Raw genomic sequence first — 22,658 nt, 5'->3', positions numbered from 1 at the left:
TGCCAGTAGGGGGAAAATGTTTTGTTTGTTTTGCATCTATCATTTAGATAAATAGTATGTAATTGGTTCAGAATCTGACTATATGATTGTATTGGAAAGGATCGGACTGAACAGAAGCCGGATGCTGTAACATGCACGAACTACATTACCCAGAAGTCTGCGGTGACGGGAAGTAAACCAAATACATCTTTTTTAGCGATAAAACTGAGTATTTATTTCAACACATCCTAAGCAGAGACATTAAACATTTAAACTGTGCTTTCTGAAAATTTCCCATGTTCCATGTCATTTTTCCTTGACGGCTAACGTGGACTATCAATTATCCCTGAGCTCCCGGCCAATGGTAATCGCTCGTCTTCTCAGCCAGGGAGCCAATCACCGTGGCCCTTGTTGGAAGGCGGCGTCGGGTGGAGGACTGCTGTTAGTTTGCGCCGTGTTTATTGTTAAGGTTGTGTGGATTAGCACTGCAGTGCCCAGTTTATAGCTGTAACCTGCACAGTTTAGCCGCAGGATGAGTTAAAGAGGTGCGGTAAGAGCCACTTTACTCCGTATTTATGTTCTCAATAAGCAGTTAAACGTCGCTATTTTTTATTTCTTTACGGAGAGCCTGATTAGCTAAAAAAGCAGGCCACTAACTGCTGTTGTTGATACTGTATGTGTGTGTATGTGTGTGTGTTGACCAGCAGCTCGGACGGGTTATGCTTAGCTCCTTTTTTATAACCAACGTTGTGCCGTTTTGTTCATCTTTAGCTGGCATGTGAGGAGGCGAACCGCGGGGACGGACACGGAGCTGGCGGCCGGAGGAGGAGAAGGAGGAGGAGGAGGGAGAGGCTGGGAGCTGAAGAATTCAAACCGGGAGTGACATCACAGAGCGACCCGGCTGCTGCTTCCTGTTTTTAATTACAACCGAAGGAAATAAAGACGATCAAGCCATGATCCTGCACCTGAGTTGATCCCCACCTTGCAGCCAAGTTTCACCGCCACCCTTCGCCAGTCTGGTCCGCAGATGGCCAACTCTGTGGCCTTGGTGGTCCAAGCAGAACTCCTACCGGCCCAGCCCGCTCCCTCCCTCTCCTCCTTCCCGTCCCTGCTGGGATCGGGGGAGGATGGAGAGGAGGACAGGGAGGGAGGGCAGGTGGTGGACGGAGACAAGGGCGTACTGGAAGATGGAGAGGAGATGGTCCTGGACGTGGTCACGTCTTCCGGCTCGGAGCCGGCTTCCGCTCAGCAGGCCGAGCAGTCGGAGCATCCCTTTCAGTGTCTGGACTGCGGGAAGAGCTTCAGGTGGTCATCCAGGCTGACCCACCACCAGCGCAGCCACAACAACGAGAGACCCTACCGCTGCAACCTCTGCCCCAAGGCCTTCAAGGGCTCCTCTGCTCTGCTCTACCACCAGCGGTACCGTTTGATAAAACTCGTCTTTAAAGCCACTAAAAGACTCTCACAGTCATGCCCGCAACCGTCTATAGCTCAGTACCCAGTCCAATCAATCCACTTTATTTATATAGCACATTTAACAACAGAAAAAGTTTCCAAAGTGCTGTACATAACAAAATAAATAAACTAAAAAGGACACAGAGGACCACACAACTACGCTCTGTTAAAAGCCAAAGAATAAAAGTGGGTCTTAAGACAAGACTTAAAACACTCCACCGTAGAGGCTGTTCGTATATGGAGGGGCAAAATTTTCCAAATTCTGGGGCCAACTACAGAAAAGTCTCTGTCCCCTCTGGTTTTAAGCCTCGTCTTAGGCACTATTAGATGAAGATGGCCCTCAGACCTCAGAGCACGTGCCGGAGAGTAAATCTGGAGGAGGTCGGTGATTTATTGAGGAGTCATCCCATTCAAGGCTCTAAACACAAACAATAAAAAAGACTCGTGCAAATCCATCTGACTTCGACGTTTTAGCCAGCGTTTATAGTGTGTTTGTAGAAGTATTAATAGCCCTTCAACTGTTTCACTCTCACACCTTAGTGTGTTTTCGTTGACATTTTATATGCTGGACCAACAAAAGTAAACGTAACGCAGAAAGGAAGGAGTGCATTTGTGTTCAGCCCACCTGCATTAATACTTTGTGGTGTTTACCATAAGTGCAGTTGTAGGTCTTCTCCGATACGTCTCTACCGGCCTTGTACATCTGGAGGCTAACATTTCCGCCCGTCATTGTGAAATCGTTCCCGTTAGATGGCGAGCGTCTGTCACCTGCAGCGTTCAGGCCATGCCACAGATTTTTGATGGAGTTTAGATTTGCCCTGTGATCGGCCCATTATAACACACAATGCATGTTTTTCTCTAAATCGGGTTCCCAAAGAGGGGGATCGTGACCCGCCGGGGGGGGATGGTCGCGAGACGCCTCCTGAGAGTCGTGAGATGGTTTGTTGCTGATGTGCTGAAAAGATTTAGTATTTCATCCACTTTTTTGTAAGAGTTCTTCTAAATATACAACTTTTACGACTTTATTCTCTTATTATTATGACTTTATTCTCACAATTTCCAAAGAAAATAAGGCACTCGCCTCCACCCAAAAGGGGGTCACCAGTCTCTTTTACTGTTATTTTTGGGAACCCTTGCTCTAAACCAATCCGTTGACGCTCCGGTTGTATGCTTAGGATGGTTGTCAGACCGTAAGGTGAACCTTCGCCCTGGTGTCAAGTCTCTTGCAGCGTCTTGACAGCTTTTCTCTCAAAATTGTCCAATATTAAGCCCCAGCCATCTTCCCTGAGCAGCTTCCCTGTTCCTGCTGAAGAAGGCTGGTCGACGAAGATGAATTGAGCTAAATAGCCTCCCTGTCCCTGCGGATAAAAAAGGGTTTTTCTCACATCATTGTGCTGCCGCCACCATGTTTTACAGCCTGGACACTGTGTTCAGGGTAATGCGTAGGATCTGTTTGCTGCCGCGCGAAACCTTTTGCATTTCGGCCAAAAACGTACATTTTGGGCTTGTCTAACCGGAGCGTCTTCTTCTTCGCCGTCATCCGATTAAAGCACTCTTCTTCCACGTGTTGCTAGGAGCCTCTCGAAGGCGGCTGCTTGCACTAGATGTAATTTAGCGGTATAGCAGTAAAAGGAGCTCAACACACATGCACGGCACACTTTTCAAATGTCTGAGGTGTTTTTATTGTTCCACTTTACTATTAAATTGATCAGTCAGAAGAAGAGGGAGTCGGGGGGACACTTTGTCTTTTGTAGTTTTCACATTCATGGTTTTTCTATTCTGTTGTCCTATAAAGCTGCTCTTGTTTTCCAGGTCTCACTCAGGAGAGAAGCCCTATAAATGTGACGACTGTGGCAAAGCCTTCAAACGCTCGTCTCTTCTCCAGGTGACAAATCCTTTCAAAGCGAGGATTTTTAAGACGGGATGCTGAGTGCGAAGCCTCACCGTGTCTCTCCCTCTGTTCGCTCGCAGGTCCATCGGAGTATTCACACCGGCGTCCGGGCCTTCTTGTGCCCCTATTGCCCCCTGACCTTCAAGTGGAGCTCGCACTACCAGTATCACCTGCGGCAGCACACCGGCGAGTGCCCGTACCCGTGCGACACCTGTCCCAAAGCGTTTAAGAACTCGAGCAGCCTGCGGCGGCACAAGAACGTCCACCTCGGCCTCAAGCCTTACACGTGCTCGGTGTGCAACAAGTCCTTCACTCAGTCCACCAACCTGCGGCAGCACATGAGGATACACACGGGGGAGCGGCCGTACGTCTGCAGCGACTGCGGCCGAAGCTTCACGCATTCGTCGAACCTGGCTTTGCACAAGAACTCGCACTCCAGCCTCAACGCGGGAGCCAAGGAGGGCAAGAGGGGAGAGAACGGGCAAAAGGAGAACGAGGTGGTGGAGGTGGTGGTTGGGGCGGAGGAAGTGACGTCGACCATGCTGACGGACATGGTGGGGTTCGTGAGCCAGGAGGGAACCGACGGCGTCGGCGTGGGGATGGAGGAAGTCTTCCTGTCCACCACTCCCTCCGGTCAGAACCCGAGCCTCCTCCCCCAGCTCACCCTCGTGCCCTCCGGGGAGGACGTGTGCACGTCCAGGGCCATCGGGACAGAGGTCCACCTGAGCACCGACAGCGGAACCAGCGTCCTGCTGTACAGCTGCGGCAGCTGCGACCACACGTTCGGCACCCGGACGGAGCTGGAGCAGCACCAGGCCATCCACATGGCGACCGGCGAGCACCACAACGGCGAGGAGGCGGGCCACGGAGCAGGGATGGAGGTCGGAGACGGACTTGTGGGAGCTGGACACCTGCTGGCTGACTTTGAAGAGGTGGTGGAGACCACCACGGTTGCTGAAAGCGGACACACGACCGAGGTGCTCCTCGGCTTGGCAGAGAGCGTAGATGGCAGTAATGCTGTAAGTCTCTGCAAGACGATAAAATACCCAAGTAGTACCTAAGTTTTCATATACATGACTAGAGTTCTCCACAGATTGTCAGGTAACAACCACAAAATTCAATGTATATTATCTGGATTTTATATGATAGGCCAGAACAGAGTAGTGCATACTTTGGTGCAGAAAAAATGGTACTTAGCAATTCATAAACGTGTGCTTTGCATTGTTAGTTAGCTGTAAAGTGTTAGTTTAACTCCACACATAGCGTTTAGCCAAAAACGTCCGGTTTGACCAGAACTCCTGCTTCCACGTGTCGATCGTATGGCCCGATGTAGACTGCCGACAAGAGTCAATATCATCTGTCCTCTTGCCGCTCTTCTATCTACATTAAAAAAGATTTGTTACCTGCACAGCTAATCGTCCCAGCAGCAGGTTGTTCAACCGGGGCTCTTGACCTCTGTAGCTCCTCCAGAGTTACCTCAGGTGGACGGCTATGTCTTGATAGGTCCACATCTGCACCATATTCTTTTTATTTCTTAATGAATTACTGAAAGGTGCTCTGTGAGATCTTCAAACTTCCACATCTTTATCTCTGAGCTCTCTCTAGTGTCCCATTGTCTTCATAATGCTTCACGAATGTTCACTAAAAAAAACAAAAACATCCTTCATAAAGCAGCTGGATTTATTCTGGACTATTCAGCGACTCCTGAAGGCCAATTGCTACATTGCACTTCACTTACACTGCAAAAATAGACCTAAAAATAAGACATTTATTCTTGAAATTAAACTATTTTTCCTTGATTTGAGCAGGTAAATAGGACTATTTGCCAATGGAATAAGATTTTTGCACTTAAAATAGGAACAATTCATCTCTGTCATCTTATTTCAAGTGCAGGATGTCTAATTATCTTATTTTAGGTGTAAAAATACTCATTCCATTGGCAAATAATCTTATTTACCTGCTCAAATCAAGGGCAAATACATTCATTTCAACAAAACTTTACTTATTTTAAGTTCTCTTTTTGCAGTGTAGGGATAATGGAGCACAGGGAGTGAATGCAGATGCACGCCGCACTTTTCAGATCTTTTATTTGTAAAAGATTTTGAAACCTATATACAGAACTACTTTAACATACGCTATTGTCAGACACTTTGCTTTTATCCATATCAAGTAGACAACCCCCCTTTTTTTTAATCAGTCCACAAAACCCTACTTGTATGTTTTGCTTTGTGTAACTTCTTTTGGTCTATCCTCAGAATGTGGGCACAACCCAGGCCCAGTTTGACCTGCTGCAGAGCTTCACCGAGGTGACTCAGAGCTCCGAGGCCGTGCAGCCGGAGGCCAGAACCACATGGGCAGGGCTGTCATGCGGCTACTGCAGCAAGACCTTCAAGACCAGCGGAGGCCTCAACAGACATGTGTCACTGGTGAGGATGACGGTCGGAGCTGTTGCTGTCAAAGAGTTGGTCGTAACCCAAGACCAACATTCATCTGTCTAGAAATAAACTTTTATCTGCTTGGTTTTTTTTCGATTTTGCTCCTCCAGATGCACTCCCTTTCATCGCAGTCGCGCTCCCAGTTCAGCTGCTCCGCCTGTGACCGCTCTTTCCCTCTGCTCTCGTCACTCCTCACCCACCAGCACTCCCACACCCCGGAGCAGCGCCTCCTGGCCGAGGCAGAGGCCGAGATAGTGTGTCCTCCGTCTCTGTCCCTGTCTCTGCCCATGCCCTCCTCCCCGAGCCAGGCCGACAAGCAGCAGGAGGGCCACAGCGAGATCCAGGTGGACATCATCGCCGTGGGCGAGGAACAAGAGGAGCACCCGGCCAAACCGACCAAAGCCGCCAAAAAGGCCGGATCCAGCAAGACAGCTCCTGCTGGAGGTAAATACCTTTAAATGAATGTCGGATGAGACTCATAGCTGCACTATAGGTTGCTAAACAATAGCATAAAATGGGCAGGGCTGCACTTAAAATATGTTTTGAATTTGTTGATAATTATCGATCTTGATCAATATTTCAATTTTATCGATTATGCTTTTTTTTTTTATATCCGATTCTCTGCCTATAAGGTGTTCAGACTTGCCGTACAAGAGAAAAACAGAAGAGAAATAAAGGTTACCTGGTCCAGTGGTGGGCGCAATCGCGTTATTACAAAATAGATAATTGCGGAGCAAACTTTTTGTTCATCGCATTATCCTTCACGCTAAGTTCAGAAATTGTTGTGATGTTTTCTACTTACCTTTCTTCTGCTTATGAGACTCCTGTTGCTCAAAAATCTGGGTTTGTTACCAACAGGACTCTGTGTTGGGCCTTTGGGTCGCTGCGTGGCTCAGCTGACCCTCTATTTGTTTTTCCCCAACATTTCTGTACAAAACACCAACCAGCTTACTGCCTGGCAGCCCTCGAGGGACATTTAACCAGCATGTATAAAATAAAAAAAATTGTTTCTACACAGCAATAATTAAATTCATTGTATTTTCTGTTAAAATACAATGAATATATATCTTTGATGTTACAACAATAGGTAACCCAAAAAGTCATGATTTATTGCATGTTTGTTAAAGAGTGATGATAAAGGAGAAAAGGTACCCCCAGAAACACTCAGCACCATGTTCCAGGCTTCCAGTAGTGTTGCGACTTTGGGCTCATTTATTTACACTGTTTACAAGGTAGCGGTAGCTGGGACAGAGGGATATAATATTCTTCTCATAAGCTTCCATTGCCGTGTAAAAGTTAACGTTTATGCTGAACTAAAACAGCTATCCCCTAAAAAACATGCAGTGTTGCGCACGTTCGTCATGTGCTGTGCGCGTGCAGCACCTTTTCTCTGAAGCCGTGACACAGAGAGCCATTGGTTATCGGTTAGCGGCTAGCGTTAGCTTCCTCCAAGTTCCTTAGGTATCATCGGTTTAATGGCTGCGAACCTAATATTTTTGTTTCTGGCATATGAGTTTGCGAAGCTAACGTTTTGGTTAGCTGCACCCACCACTGCCTGTCCACCATATTTTGCAAGTTACCATTTAAAATGAGAATTGGGTAAAATTTAATAAACTTTTCTTCAGATTAGGCCTTGAGATTAATGGTACATTGGTGGCTATAGATACAGTAGCTTGTATCAAATATGTTGCTGTACTATAATGTGTGTTGCAAATTTCATTTTCTGTAAATAGGCAGGTGTTCTATTTTCCACTGTTAATTTCAATATTTCATCTTTTTTTTTACATGAGAATGCCATATTATCAAAAATTGTGCAATATTTACTCTGACGTTTTAACTTTTTTAGCTCTTCTGCTGCTTTAGAACAAACTTTAGATTAAATTTGCTTGTTTTTTTCCCACTACTATAAAATGTGTGTAACTCTGTCTCTGTCTTTGCCACTGTCACGCCCAAAATTCCCCATTGTGAGACCATAAAGGATTTCTTATTTTAACTTCAGGGTTGACAATGTGTCAATTGAGAGTAGCCACCTCTGTGGTAACAATCGTCTTATTCCTTCATAGTGAGCCTTATTTTGTAAAGCTATTTTAATCCGTTCTTTGAAACCAGGGACTCTGACCACTTTCTGTGCTTTTAAAATACTTTTATCCAGAGAGGCCGTATCGCTGTTTGGAGTGTGGAAAAGCCTTTAAAGGTTCCTCGGGGCTGAAGTACCACATGCGGGATCACACTGGTGAAAGGCCCTATCGCTGCACTGAGTGCGGAAAGAGCTTCAAGAGATCGTCTCTGCTCTCCATCCATCAACGAGTAAGCCTCTCAGTTTGGTTCCCCTCAACCAGGGGTTCTAGTGACTCTTCACAACTTTGGCCCCTAAATGATAAAGACCTGAGAAATGTTGTCATATATAAAGGTTAAAAACTCTAGTTCTAGCGTTTTCTGTTTTGTTTTTATTTGTATAGTTTTTTTTTTTTTTTTTTTTAGATACAAGGATTGATTCGTTTTGACTTTGCAAATCCTCTATTATCTCTGGGTCATAGCAACAGCAAATGGGATTAAATCGGAAGAAAAGCTTAAATCGTTTTCTTCCTGAAAACGTTTCAATACCTATCCAGGAGTCTTTGTCAATTCTGGTGGCTCGCATTTGAGCAACCTGCAGTTGGTGCACTGCTGTTTTTAAAGAACATGGAGGCCCATCTTTCTAAGTCAGATACGAATCAATGACCGACCCGTTAGAAACTATTGCTTGGTGTGAGAGGAGCACTTGGTCACCTGAATCATGATGAGACTGCTGATGTAGTCTCTTTGGGATATGTTGGCGGATCAAGCTGCCCGGGCTGTTTGATGATGTTTATTCTATATTTTCCAATAATTTGAAACATCTCATTCAAGAAAATTATTTTAATGTCTTCAGGTTTTTGATTTTGATGTTTTGCTTTGTTCGAAAACCATAAAATTAAGCATATTTAGTTATTTTATTTAACTATAACATTAAAATAATATATACTGTGGGTGCTCAAAACACTTGATAAGATTGCTTTTTTTAAAAGGGCCACAAAATCATACAGGCCTAGACCATTTATTATTATTGTTGTTGTTGTTTATTATTATTATTATTATTATTATTATTATTATTATTATTATTATTAATAATAATAATAATAATAATAATAATAATAATAATAATAATAATAATAATAATAATAATAATAATAATAATAATAATAAGAAATGGCTCTTTCAGTTGGCAAGGTTGCTGACCCCTGCCCTATAAGACTGTTAGGATTTGAGTCTGACATTAAAGTACTTTCTTCTGCATCTACGGAAACTTTTAACACTATACAGCAGCTTAGAAACGTAGGGAGAAATATGTCGGTACCAAAGTTTTTATATCAGTCTTGGGTCTTGCATGTGTGGAGAATTTCTCTTAAAATGTATTTAAAAGAAGAAAAAAAAAAGACAAATTTAAATTTTCTAGGAAAAAGAAATTTACTCTAGCTAACCTTAAGTCGGTGAAACAATAGACACAAGGGTTCATACCTTGTAACGAAACATAGTCATGTTTTCTGTCTTTTAAAGCTCATTCAAGAGATAAAACATTTTTTTAATTATGTGCAAACTAAGAAGAATAAAACAACAAAGCTTTAAATAAATATTTCCAGCCAGGTGCCATGTGTCATATCTGTTAACCTACGGCAGCCTGTGCAAGTCTCTCCTCATTCAGAGTAAAATGTCAGGAAAGGCCAATGGTTTGATGCTGACGGGGCACAAATGTATAATAAAACCTAACCAGCAGGGAATCAGATTTTATTAGGACCAAATTTGATCAACTTAACATTTCTCATGTTAAAACCACATTCTCTGTGTTTCTGTCTCAACCTTTCCCAGGTACACACGGGAGTGCGCGCCTTCCAGTGTCCCCACTGCCCCCTCACCTTCAAATGGAGCTCCCACTACCAGTACCACCTGCGGCAGCACACGGGCGAGAGGCCCTACGTGTGCAAAGAGTGCGGCAAGTCGTTCAAGAACACCAGCTGCCTGCGAAGGCACAGCCAGATGCACTCAGGGCTTCGGCCTCATACCTGCTCCATCTGCTCCAAGTCTTTCTCCCAGACGTCAAACCTTAAACAGGTAAGTGGAGCCAGCAGAGAGGGACGTACAGGGCTGTGCAAAAGTATTCATACACCTTGAGCCTCTTCACATTTTTCTATCTTTCAACCCCAAACCCTCACTGTATTTATTTTATTTTTTTTATTTAATAGACCAACACACAGTAGCATGTGTGCACATTTATTAGATAAACTAGCATTTTGACCAAGTCGTAGTTTTTATGCTTGTTTTCCAACTCCCAGATGTATAAACTTGTATTCTTACTGGTTTGGACCATACTGTGTGCAGCATATTTATGTAATGAGGGAGATTCTGGCCTAAATCAATGCCTGCACAGTTATTAGGCAGAGTCTATTCTTCAGGAAACACAGGCTAAAAATGAGACCTAACTGAAGAAATCTTCCCGAGGGATGCTGTGCTCTTTTAATTAGCAATATATCGGGGCGTGGTCACACAAACATGAAAAAAACTAATCATTGGCGGGGTTGCAAGTTAAACGCTGAGGGGAAAAAAGAAACAAATTAACTCCCAATGGTTTGAGAAGAATGAAACATAAAGCCACCAGGAAGCCATTCTCCTCAAGTGCTGCTTTGTTACACAAATGCTGCCTGGCTAGTTGGGGCTGCGCGATAAATCGATTTAATTCAAATTTACAAGAGTCAGTTTTTGGAAAATCAGGATTTTATTTTTCCAATGAACTCATTAGGCTTCCATGAAGAGAATAGCATGCAATACTGATATATGTGTTTAGGAAAATATATTTTCACGATATTGTAAAGAGGAAACTTTTTTTTACCATAATACAAGGCACTTTAATTTACTAATTTTTAAGTTAGTTTGAAGTTACACAAGTGAAGTGACGCCTGTTCTTATCTCATTGTATAAAACCACTAGCAGCAAACATTTAGTTATATTTTGTTTACAATGGCAGGGCCGCTATCTTGTTTTACAAGCATGTTCCACAGCTTGTATTTAGTTGCACTTTGAATTCAGGTCAACTCCTAGATGAAATGCTTAACATAAAAGCAAGTTTTTAAAATAATTTCTTTAATTTCTTTTTGCAAAACAAAAGAGAAAAAAATTTGTTTAATCGGATTTAGTATAATAAAGTCGTCAGAGTCATGGCCACGGTAAGACAGGCTGCAACGCGACACCATCGAACAACACAACAGCTGAAATGTTAGGACTAGGAAATACCTGAAGACTATACTCGCCTGGATCAGTAAAGTTAAGGGTGAAAGACATTTCCTCATCTGACATGACAGATCAATTGTGAGTATTACTGAAAACAGGAGCAAGTATAGTGGCAGCAGTTTTAAATGTCGGAAATGTTGTTTATTAACATACAAATGAACTTAATGGGAAAAGTGTCAGCTTTACTTTTGTTGCATAATAATTGCCCACACATAAACTTTATCATAAGAAAGGAAAAACTTCACTTATTTTTTCATAAATATTCAGGCATCTGTTTATTTTTTTCTCCCGCATTTACAATTGACTGACAGCAATGTAGTTCTTAAAGAATAAATTAAATTAAAAAAAATACAACTTGTCCAGTATTTGCGCACACAGTGTAATTATTAAGCTGGCGTCCCTGCCGGCCTCAGAGATCTTCTTCCGTGGTTGCCATTGATTTAGCTCCATCCATTTCTCATCAACTCTGACCAGCTTCCTTGTCCTTGTGGAAGAACAGCATCCCCACAGCATAATGCTGCCACCACCATGCATTACTGTTGGGATGCTGTGTTTATTGTGTTGGGCTGGAAGTTTTTTTGCCAGCAAGTTGCATGTTGGCCAATAAAAAGTTACATTTACATTTATTCAACCAGACCATTGGTCCCTGCGATAACAAGGTTGTGCTAAATTGCAATTGCAACAAGCTGTTTGGGTGCAGTGTTTGTTAGACGGCTGTATTTCAAGTGCTGTGGATGCAAGCTGTGCGTTTCCAGAATGCATTTGACCAGTTGAAAGGTATTTACACCTTCATTTTAAACCTGTAAATGACATCTATGCAGAATAAATTATTTAGAATTTAGTCCTAAATCTCACAGAGAGGAAAATATGGATTAATTGCAACAGACCAGCCCAAACCTGAACTCTATTTACACTGCAAAAGGGGAACTAAAAGTAAGTAAAATTTTCTTGAAATTAGTATATTTTTCCTTGATTTGAACAGCTAAATAAGACCATTTGCCAATGGAATGAGTATTTTTACCCCTAAAATAAGATAATTAGATATCCTGCACTTGAAATAAGATGATGTAGATGAGTTGTTCCTATCTTAAGTGCAAACATCTTATTCCATTGGCAAATAGTGGCAAATCAAGGAAAAATGCACAAAAGAAAAGAAAATGTTACTTTGAGTTCTCTTTTTGCAGTGTATCAACTGGGTGACTTCTAATAGATGCAAATTTATGGCACATTTTTGTTTTGTTTGTATAACACTAGCTAAATAACATTTTCCATCCCCTTCACAAAAATACACTGATTAATGCATGTGTGTTGTTCTAATAAATAAAATCTCACCAAATGACATCGAATGAGATGTGAAACAGTTCTGAGCTGCGCTGTAGATTCTCACTTACTGCTAATCTCTGTCGTTCTCTTCCTCCTTTTTAATATTCCTCTGGGCGCAGCACGAGAGGACGCATTCCGGCGAGAGGCCGTTCCAGTGCACGCGCTGCAGCAAAAGCTTCACACACTCCTCCAACCTTCAGCTCCACCTTCGTACGCACTCGACACGCAAGGACCACAAATGCCCGTTCTGCTCCAAGGAGTTTGTCATGCACTCCTATTTGCAGAGACACATCCGCACCCACGGGAATGGCGTTTCCCTCCCTGGCCCCGGAGGCGGAGGGAAGGATGGCGTGGCTGTGAAGGCCAGCGTGGGTGGAGTCACCACCACCACAACCCTGCTCAATCCCATCACCCTGGAAACCTCGGGAAACAGCGGCAGCCTGATCGTGTCCCAGCCGGCGCTGAACATCCCCCCCAACACCTCCCAGAACTACTTCATGATTCAGACGGCAAACGGCCTGCAGCTCATCCCTCTCTCGCCCCCTGCTCCTCCTCCTCCCCCGCCGCCGCCGCCTCCTCCTCCATCCCAGTCGCAGAACTTCCTCCTCCTGCAGTGTCCCTCCGCTAACGGCAGCCAGTCCAGGCTCATTCTCCTCCCCACAGCAAGCAACCCTCCACCGGCTCCAGATCCACAGTCCCTTCACATTCTTCAGACCGTGCAGGCATTCCAGCCCGTCCTCAGCCAAACGCAGCCTCACTTACCCCAGTTTCCGACCATATCCCAGCAACAGCAACAAGCAAAGATCATCATTACCAACGCTGCGCACAGCCCGGCCGCCGCCGCAGCGAACCACAGCATCTCTGCCCTGCTGACCAAGCCCATCTTGGGGAAGAGCACACGGACCGCACGGGGCCGGCGCAGCCGCAAACCTAAAGCTGCCCTTCAGAAAACGCCGCCGGCTCCCGCCGGTCTGACTGCAGGTGGTGGCGCAGTTCCAGCGACAAACTGCAACGCCGAGTCACAACTGTCCTGCTCTGCTGGCCAAACGCTCGCGTCCTCCACCGCCGTAGCCCCCGAAGAGGCCGCCTCAGGATCCCCGCCGGCCACCGCAGAGGCCACAGGCTCTCTCCCCGCCGCCCCAGAGGACGGCCCTCGTTACTCTATGGAGCAGATCCGGAAAGAGGGAACCATGCCGGGGAAGCAGTTTGTGCTCTGCTTCGAGAACGCAGAGCAGCCGAAGCAGGGGGCGAACGCGGAGGAGGACGGGGAGCCGTACGTGTTGCAGTTTGAGGGGGATCCGTCGGGGGAGGCGGCCGACGACGGGCTCGACGGACAGAGAAAGTCCATCGTGTTGCAGTTTAAGACAGGCGGACAAGATGACGGCGAAAAGGGGGGGAAAAGGGACGAGGGGGTGATGTCGCTCCTGCATGAATGGGGAGGGGGGAGGCAGGGCGGGAGCCAGGCACTTGGGGAGGGAAGCCAGGGGGAGTCGTACGTCCTACATTTCCACACCGAAGCTCAGGAAGGTTCTCCATCAGGTGCTACATTCGGCCAAGGGCCAGACAGCGGCGTCGAGCTTTCCTGCGCGCCCGGCCAAGCTTTCGACGGACGGGGGGTGGCGTTTGACCAGACGGAGCCCGAGGCCGAGCAGGGCGTGCAGATGATAGCGCTGATCGAAGGCGAGGGGGAGATGATGGGCGGAGACGGCGCAGTTTGCAGTGCGGGAGCCGGCGCCATGGCTGAGGACGAGGGCGGCGTGAAAAGCATCTTCCAGCTGGAGAACGGAGACAAGATCGTCATAATCGAGGTCAGCACCAGCCAGCTGAGAGGCGGGGAGGGGGAGATCTCTCCGAGCGGCCCCGCGAAACACGAAGACGCGGCGGCAGACGGGAACGAAAGGCCGGCCGCGGAGAAAACGCCGGGCGAAGACTCCAGAGAAAACGGCCCCGCGTCAAACTCTGAGGAGATAAAGTTCCCCGAGGGAGGAGCGGGTTAGCGAGAAGGGCAACGGGCCACTCGGCGAGCTGTTCGGTAGCACTTTAGTCGTTTGAGTTCTCCTGGAAAGTGAGAGAGAACGTGCAGTTAGAGGAGTGTTGTGTTGTAAAGCCATGGTGCCACTTTCTAGAAATGTTATACATTTAAATAGGCTAAAACATGGACTTTGTATTGTTCCTAAATGCATTAGTTAAATTATACTGTCTCTGGCAGTTTGTTGAAGTATGAATTTGTTATAACTGTTGTACATGGGACACTTTCCTCACAGTGTTGATAGCAAATAGTAATTCATTAATAATAAAACTATTAATATATTTTATTGTTTGACTTATTGAGCAACAAAAGAAGGATGTTGTATTCACTTTGAAATATGAAGGGGAAGCATGGAAAAAGCGACTATATTACTCTGGTTTTTAGGTTTTATATTCCTAGAACTGCCAATGGCTTCTGAATGCGACGTTGTTTTCCCCTTTTTGATTTAAGACCTGGAAAATGCATGTTTTACATGACTTGAACTTTTTTTTTTATTTTGTTTAGTTCTCACTGCAGTTACAGTGCTAGTAAATCAGGAACACAAGCTGATCCAACAATAAAATCATTTCTTTAGTCATCCTTCATTTCCTTCTTTTTTTTTTTTTTACGTCCAAGAAGCCCAAGTTTAAAAAATAAATAAAAATAAAATCTTTACAGATAACAAATTGGGGGATTGTTCAACCAAAAAAAAGACTTAGTAGTTGGAAGCAAACAGCGCAACAAATCACAAGTCCTGGTAGATGTGAACATGTAGGGACGCTGCTGTCCTAGGTCATCACTTATGGGGGCATTTTATATAGCTTGCCAAAGCAAGCACGGTAAAAGCACACCATTTTTTACAAACATATAAAACTACTTGTTGCATATATTGGCTCTCTACTACTGCAAATATACCCAAACAAATTGCAAACCTCTTGATTAGGGGTTTTGATACAGAAATGTCAGCCTGTTAAATAATATGACCATGCATGTGTTGGTGAAGATTCTCAGTCATCCAGGTCATGATTAATCCAAAAAAAAAGGTTAAAAACTAAAACAACCAGACTTCTGTTATGAATGTATCAAAATGTCTGATATCACGAGGTTTGCACAGACATTTTGAACTGAGAAAGCTTCCTGGATGGCAGGCGAAACATCTTCAGATTCAGAATAGAAGTCCGGTTGTTTTTTTGTTTTTTTTACCTTCATGATTTACCATGGGTATGATCATGCAGTGTACAGTATGTGCTCTCAATACATGGTCGGGGATCTATTTTGTTTGAATTGCTGCATCAGTGCAGCGAGGGTTGGAGGCGATCAGCCTGCGGCTCTGCTGTTGTGTTCAAGAAGTCCAGATTGCCTTCAGGTCATCTGCCTTCTTGGATCTTGACGATACCCCCTAGATTCTTCTCAGTGGAGTTCAGATCAGGTGAGTTTTCCGGCCAATCAAGGGGAGGTATTGGTACTCTTGGCAGAGAGGGCAGGTACCAAGTCCTGCTAGAAAATGAAAGTTGGTATTACATAGTAGACCAGTGGTGTCCAAACTTTTTCCACTGGGGATAAAACCGTGGAGTTGATACTAAATGGCCGGGGTATCCGTCAGCATTCAGCCTCACACTAAATAGAGACATGTTTTGTCAAAACTTTGGAAATGGTTTGAAATATAATGCTCCAGTAAGGTGTAATATGAGGACAACTGCAAAACGTGCATATGTCACAAGAAGGATCAGCAGAAGGAATCTGCTGAATGTTCAATGTGGATAAATGCAATCTGTGTAGAACCTTGAACTGCCTAATAGATCCAGGTATGTTCCTTAGGTCTTCCTGCTGACTACTCTCTTTTTTTAATCAAAATGGCTATAACTTCTTTTGTGTGTAAAATGTAAAATTTTGACTTGCTTAATAAATATTTTAATAAAATAAACATGTCTTGGATCTCCAACTCATTGTAGATCTAAAGCGCAAAGCCTATCCGTGAGGTAGGCTCTGAAGAAACAAAGAAAATCTGTAAAACATGTCAGATGATTATTTGTCTAGATCATTTTCTGTGTATTCTCAGCAAAAACAAACAAATATGGGCCACTTTATTCGAAGACTCTGGCTTTATTTAGCCAAGCTTACTAAATGTCTGCTCTTGCTTAAATGTTAATGGATGTTTGTGGTCCTAATATTCATCAAATCGAATTAAAATCCCAAAACATGGTCTTGTACCTTTCATTTTCTTAGAAGACTTTGTCCTTTTCAAAGACATCACATCAGGGAAAGATTTTGTTTTTTTTTAATATGCACACATCAACTTGCTGATCTGGCAAACCAGATTTGTGCTGTTTTTAAATGGGGTCAAGGGCCACACAAAATCACTCATAGGGCCACAAATGATCAAACAGAAAAATGGACACCTCTATTAGCGATGGCTCTTGAAGCTGCGACTCCAGCTGCTATGCTCCCTGTGAATCACCCCAGAACTCTTGAATGGGTGTTGCTTCGCAGTCCTTCAAGCTTGTTGTTATTCCTGTTTTGGTGCTTTTTGCAACCACTCAGCTTTCCGCTGACATGTTCGGAGACACAACTCTGAACAGCCAGCTTCTTTAGCTGTGACCTTCTGTGGCTTACCCTCCTTGTAAACGATGTGTGTGACTGTTGGATAACTGTCAGGTCAGCAGTCTTCCCTGTTATTGTGTGGGCCATATTTATGTTTAGTCCGAGGAACTAAATTTAGGGTTTTCATGAGCTGTAAGCGATATAGTCACTTGATATTAATATATATATACTACACTATAATACACACACATATCTATCTATCTATCTATCTATCTATATATATATATATATATATATATATATATATATATATATATATATATATATATAGAGAGAGAGAGAGAGAGAGAGAGAGAGAGAGAGAGAGAGAGAGAGAGAGAGAGAGATGATTACTGTTTTTAATCTTATTTCATTTCACAGGAAATATTTTCAAACAGTTAATCAAACAGCAACAGGTGGAGAAGGGGTAGGGTCGATGTTAAACTCAATTCAATTCAATTCAATGTTATTTATATAGCGTCAATTCATGAAACATGTCATCTCAAGGCACTTTACAAAGTCAAATTCAATCATATTATACAGATTGGCCTACGTTTGAAACCAACTTTCAAATGTAGGACTGATATAAAGGACTTTTTTTTTTGTTAAACTGTCGCAGTTCAAAACCGTAATAACAGTAACCAGTCGCTAAATCTGCATTAATTATTATTATTTCATTCTTATAATGTTACCGTGTTTGAGTTACATCTTTTGTTCCATCTGCTCTAAATTTGTTAAGTTAAAAATTAAAGAACATATTTTTGCGCTTGTAATGTGTTTTCAGTGTGCTTTTGTTAAATATTCCTCATACCCAAGTGTAACGGTTGCCAAAGCTGCTCAGGTTGCGTCTGCGCACTGCGAATCCTACGTACGCAAACGGCGTAAACAGACCCAGCCACACGGGGCTGCTGTATTCAGACGCGTGCGCTCTTTTCGTAAGCTGCCGATGCATTGTGGTCATTCAAAGAGATCCACTCGGACTGTTGACAAACAGAAGCGCGCACAAGTTGTTCATTTACGGCGTGTGAGCTGGATTTGAGGCGCACCGCGCAGAAGGTAAGCGGAGCTGCGGACGCGCTGAACATGACGGCAGCGTAACGGAATTACCATACATGGGTTTGAGCAGGCGCACTTAGCTCTGACGATAGCCGTGGAAGCTAAGGCGAAAAGGACCCATGTTGTTTGAAGAAGGGGGGAATAAATAATGGTAGGACACAGATGCAGATAATCCTCCATAATCCTCTGCTCCCTTCTTTGTTTGAGGCTATCTTTTGTTGGACTGCTGTAAATGTTGCCCATGTTGTATTCAGAAATTATATTCAGCCAGCCTGTCAGTATTGCACGCGCAATTAAATGAACACCCTAGTATAATTTCTAGTCTTTGCACGCGTGTGCCCCTACCGTCATGCATTGCTCTCTAAAACGTGTTGCAGGCCGGCTCTTTACACGTTGTGGATGTTCACAACAACACCCCTGGTAGAAACAGTGGTGCCACCGGCCCACTGTCAAAGCACAGACACTAATCATGGTGAGGCTGGAGCTGGAGCAGGTGGTGATGAGGAGAATGAAAGAGGACGACATTGAAGTAGTCAAAGCCCTTGTTAAGGTTTGTTGAGCTGCTTTTATCTTTTTTTTTTTAAGTAAATATTTTTGTATGTTCCTATAATCTGAATCTGTTTCCTTTCAGGAAGGATGCGAGGGCACAGAGAACCGTCTCATCTTGCACATCCTCACTCGACCGCTCTGCCTTTTTATCCTGGCTGTTTTCTCCTCGATCCTGCGCTGCCTCGTCCACTCCTTCATCTTGGCTCTAGCTATCCCCGTGTTCCTGCTGATCGTTTTTCTCAAGATCACCATGCCGCGGTCGACGGGGGTCCTGGGCAGCAGCCGCCCCTCCTGGGACTACGTGGGCAGCAGCTACAGAGGCCAACAGGATGAGATCCTGCAGAATCCCTACTGCAGGATCAGCGGGAAAACACCAGGCGCAAAAAAGGTGATTGTGGCTGAAAATAAGTTGGTTTTACCTAAAAGTATATGACACTCTTATTAGTAATCGCCTATCCAGGACAGGGTCGAGGGAGCAGCAAACTCAGCAGAAATGCCCAGTCTGTCTATAATAAACCTCAGTAACGTAGACGCCAAAGCTTCATTCTGAGGACATCTAAAGATCATTAAGTCCATCTAAAGTTAGTTTCCCTACAACAACACGTGAGCTGTTCCTAAAATGTCTCTTCAAGCTTAAGATGCATGTTGTCAGATGAAAGGAAGTTAAAATATTCTCTCCTTTATTTGGCTCAGAGTCTGTGGGAAATCGAGTTGCAGGTGAAGCTACATTTTGTGGCTAAACATTCAGGAAGAACATCGTAAGGAGGAGTTATTGATTATACATAATCTGCAAACATCAGCAGATGTTTTGCACTGGCAGGCGACATCTAAAGCTAAACACATCTGGAAAAAAACACATTTGCTCACCTGAAAAACCTTAATACCTGCAAACAACAGCAGTCGTTTCCTTGGTGGTCTGGCTGTTAACTCCCAGCTTGAGCTGTCTGTTGTAGCCATGGCATGAACTGTGTTGTGTCCTCTTTCCTCAGGCATGGGTTGATCCTTTCCTTAATCCAAGATACCATTTGTTTCATAATTATGGGGCAAAATAGAGAATGTCTTTTTTTTTTTTTTTTTTTTTTTTTTGCTGGATGAGGATAAATCCATGAAGCATACGTGCGTTTCCTGCAGACACTGTTGAAAAAGATCCTTTTTCTGTGTCCCCAGTAAGCGGCCACATATCCATTCAACTTGTTCCTGTTGAAAAACTCTTGTTTTGTGAAGAAAACAATGTGTTCCCTGTTTAAAGGCTTCAAGATGCTACATCTTAAACAGTGCATATTTCGAAAGGGCATAACTCAACAGGGTCTCATTGTTATCTTATCACTTTAAAAAAATATTGCAATGACTTAATTTATGTTTCACACTTTAAATGCTTTCAATTTCTTCCTGGTTCTATAAGGCAACGCACATTTATTTTTAAAGCACTTTTCAGTAACAAGACAACTCAAAGTGCTTGTTATAGCCGCTCTTTGGCTTTTGAACTTCTCGCGTGTTTAGCATCTTTTTTTTTTTTTTTTTCTGTACAGCAAAGGCGCCGAATTGGAGCTAAAGACAAAGAGAAAGAGGCATCGTCAGAAAAGATCACCGCAGAGCGAGAGCAAGCTGCAGGCCAGGTGTGGGTGGCAGACTGCGAAGGGGAGATCGTGGGCTGCATCTTCCGTGAGAGCGAGACGCGGCCGGGCGTGAGGAGAATCTGCAGGCTTGTGACGGGCTGCTGGTACCGCAGAGAGGGCTTGGGTCGTCTGCTGGTCCAGAGTCTGGAGCTGAAGGAGAGGGAGACCGGCGCACAGAGAGTGTTCGCGCACGTCCCCTACCCGTCCAAAGTAGGGGAAGCCTTCTTCAGAAAAGTGGGCTATCGGCAGCTGGGGGAGCTGACTGACGAAGAAGACGACGATGAGATATTTAAAGAGACTCCAGAGAGAGGTTTTATGGGTTACCCTCTCACCAAGGTGTTTTACAAAGATTTGTGATTGATGGTGGAGTAAAAGTAATCAAGAAGGGCAAACGTTTGACCCTTGCTGAGCGTGATCGCTTCACGTGCTTACTTGTCAACGCTCGAAAGATGCATTATTTATAAAAGCAATGGATTGCCGTTTACGATGCTATTGTTGAAGTTAAACGGCTTCTCCGTTTTGTTAAAACAAATGGTTTCTCTTTATTTATCCATGCAAAACAGACATTACAAAGCCTAAAAAGGTGTTGTACTCTACACATGTTTGATCAAGTAAAATCATTTCTGTTTTATAAAGTTGCATCCGCATCTCTTTTGTCAAATATTTAAAGACAGCAACATAGTGCATTTGAGCGACTGAAGCCGTGCGCCCGGCTCTGAAAACGGTACAGATGTGTAGGTGTTTGTACAGTTACCGTAGAGGAAGTATGTGTGGTTGGCGGTGAATGTGCAGAATTTATCTGCTTTGATCTGTCTCGGCTCACCTTCACATTGTGACTCTGCAGAAACAGCAGCTGCTCTCTTTTGTTTCGTTCATCCTTGCAGTTTTGACAATCTTTCCGAGATTGATCAGCAGGTTTTTAAATATTTATTAATGTTAATGGCATTCAAGGTTTACTTTCTGGGATTTGTGTTCATGGTAAAATCGGTGCAGTCTCAGTTCTTTGTCCCTATTACCGAAGCTGTTTTGTTGCATCATTTGTAACCCCTGAATGCAATAATTGTTCACTACTTTACAAAAGTATTCACATCCCTTGAACCTTTCCACATTTTGTCACATTAAAAGCACAATGTTCAATATATTTTACTAGGTTGTTATGTGATAAACACAAGATAGCACATTATCCAAATGGAGAATAGAAATAATTCATGTCTTCTAAGACTTTTTTTTGCCATTCAAAAATCTGAAAAGTGTGGCATGCATTTATACTACCTCATGCACGCCACAAATCATGTAAGAGTAACCAGAGGAAAGCAACAAGGTTTTCGAGTCAGATGGTTCCAACATTTCGGTCTACGTGCAAAACACTGTGGGTCCTGAAAAAAACAGCACTGCACCTCAACTGGAACACAGCATCCCTGTGATGAAATGCGGTGGCAGCGTCATGCTGCGGAGATGCTTTCCTTTAGCTGGGTAAAGGGAGCGAATTCCATCTAATAAGGGGATAAGCGGGACAAAAAACAGGGAATCCAGGAGGAAAACATGCTGTGAAAGACTTGTGGTTGATGTGTAGGTTAAACTTCCAGCCGAACAACGGCCTAAATAGATCTACGACAGGATGGTTTAGATCACAGCATATTCATCTGAACTGGGCCGGTCCAAGTCTAGACCTAAATCCAAATAGGAATCTGTGTAAAGGCTTACAAATTGCTGTTCACAGACACTTCATTCAATCTAACTGAGTTTGAGCTACTGGGTTTTACAAAGAATAGGAGGCACAGATTTCAATCTCCACATGTGCAAAGCTGTTAGAACCAAAGATCTAAGAGGTGATGCAACAAAGTACTGAATCAGGGCGGCTGAATACAAATGCATGCACACTTTTCTTTTTGAATTTGAATTTGTAAAAATAATTCATGAACCTTTTACTGTAACTTAACAATCATGCACTACTTTATGTTATCCAAGCACACAAAATCCCTTTGAAATACAATAAAGTTCCTCTGTGTAATGTTTAAAGACAAAAAGGGGAAGGGGTTCAAGAGGCATCAATAGTTTTGCAAGGCAAATAGTGTCGGAAACCCATCTAGCCTGATTTAAAATGCAAATAGATGTTTGCTGCAGCCCTCTTTTGGCACAGCATTGTAGAGGTTTATTCCAAATCTCGTATATTATAATCTAGTTTCCTTTTTTTAACTCCTGTTTTTAAATTACAGACAGATTAAATGCAATGCTTTTCACATACATACACAAGGGCTCTGAGTTAAGCATGAGTGTGGTTTGCAGGTGCCTGTCAGTTTGTGAGAGTGAAAATGCACACATCCCCGCCCCTGCCTGAGGCTAACCTTAATATGGTTAGCAGCCCTCATGCTTTTCTCGTTGTGAATCTACCCTCCTTCTAACCACAGACATTGTCAATGTAGCGTCAGTGCACCACCGATAAACACCACAGGATGTTTGTACGA

At 43.8% G+C, this 22,658-nt stretch overlaps 2 protein-coding genes across 3 annotated transcripts; both read left to right on the top strand.

Moving 5' to 3' along the window:
- The first annotated feature begins 392 nt into the window (after positions 1–392).
- Positions 393–14,997, top strand: znf628 (zinc finger protein 628). Of its 2 annotated transcripts, none has more exons than XM_012875117.3 (9): positions 393–524; positions 751–1,398; positions 3,247–3,319; positions 3,406–4,344; positions 5,581–5,751; positions 5,871–6,204; positions 7,913–8,067; positions 9,646–9,888; positions 12,504–14,997. In XM_012875117.3, the coding sequence occupies exons 2-9, from the start codon at positions 1,007–1,009 to the stop codon at positions 14,379–14,381; spliced, it is 4,185 nt and encodes a 1,394-aa protein (XP_012730571.2). In that variant the 5' UTR covers positions 393–524; positions 751–1,006; the 3' UTR covers positions 14,382–14,997. The 2 variants fall into 2 exon arrangements, with proteins under 2 accessions (XP_012730571.2, XP_021178531.2); XM_021322856.2 differs by having other exon boundaries at positions 393–529.
- Positions 14,998–17,871: 2,874 nt separating this feature from the next.
- On the top strand, positions 17,872–21,335 carry LOC105934947 (N-acetyltransferase 14 (GCN5-related, putative)). The gene is made up of 4 exons (XM_012875136.3): positions 17,872–18,028; positions 18,406–18,578; positions 18,660–18,965; positions 20,107–21,335. The coding sequence occupies exons 2-4, from the start codon at positions 18,498–18,500 to the stop codon at positions 20,548–20,550; spliced, it is 831 nt and encodes a 276-aa protein (XP_012730590.2). The 5' UTR covers positions 17,872–18,028; positions 18,406–18,497; the 3' UTR covers positions 20,551–21,335.
- The last annotated feature ends 1,323 nt before the right edge of the window (positions 21,336–22,658 follow it).

This window comes from Fundulus heteroclitus, chromosome 3, assembly GCF_011125445.2.
Source record: "Fundulus heteroclitus isolate FHET01 chromosome 3, MU-UCD_Fhet_4.1, whole genome shotgun sequence".
In the NCBI taxonomy this organism is placed as follows: domain Eukaryota; kingdom Metazoa; phylum Chordata; class Actinopteri; order Cyprinodontiformes; family Fundulidae; genus Fundulus; species Fundulus heteroclitus.
This window is presented reverse-complemented; position numbering and strand designations above follow the sequence as displayed.

Bases quoted from the DNA above. Each gene is read 5' to 3' on its own strand.
- znf628 (XM_012875117.3), top strand. From the start codon at position 1,007: ATGGCCAACTCTGTGGCCTTGGTGGTCCAAGCAGAACTCCTACCGGCC. The intron at 5,752-5,870 runs GTGAGGATGACG...TTGCTCCTCCAG, and splicing joins TCAACAGACATGTGTCACTG to ATGCACTCCCTTTCATCGCA. The intron at 9,889-12,503 runs GTAAGTGGAGCC...CTCTGGGCGCAG, and splicing joins AGACGTCAAACCTTAAACAG to CACGAGAGGACGCATTCCGG.
- LOC105934947 (XM_012875136.3), top strand. From the start codon at position 18,498: ATGGTGAGGCTGGAGCTGGAGCAGGTGGTGATGAGGAGAATGAAAGAG. The intron at 18,579-18,659 runs GTTTGTTGAGCT...GTTTCCTTTCAG, and splicing joins TAGTCAAAGCCCTTGTTAAG to GAAGGATGCGAGGGCACAGA. The intron at 18,966-20,106 runs GTGATTGTGGCT...TTTTCTGTACAG, and splicing joins AAACACCAGGCGCAAAAAAG to CAAAGGCGCCGAATTGGAGC.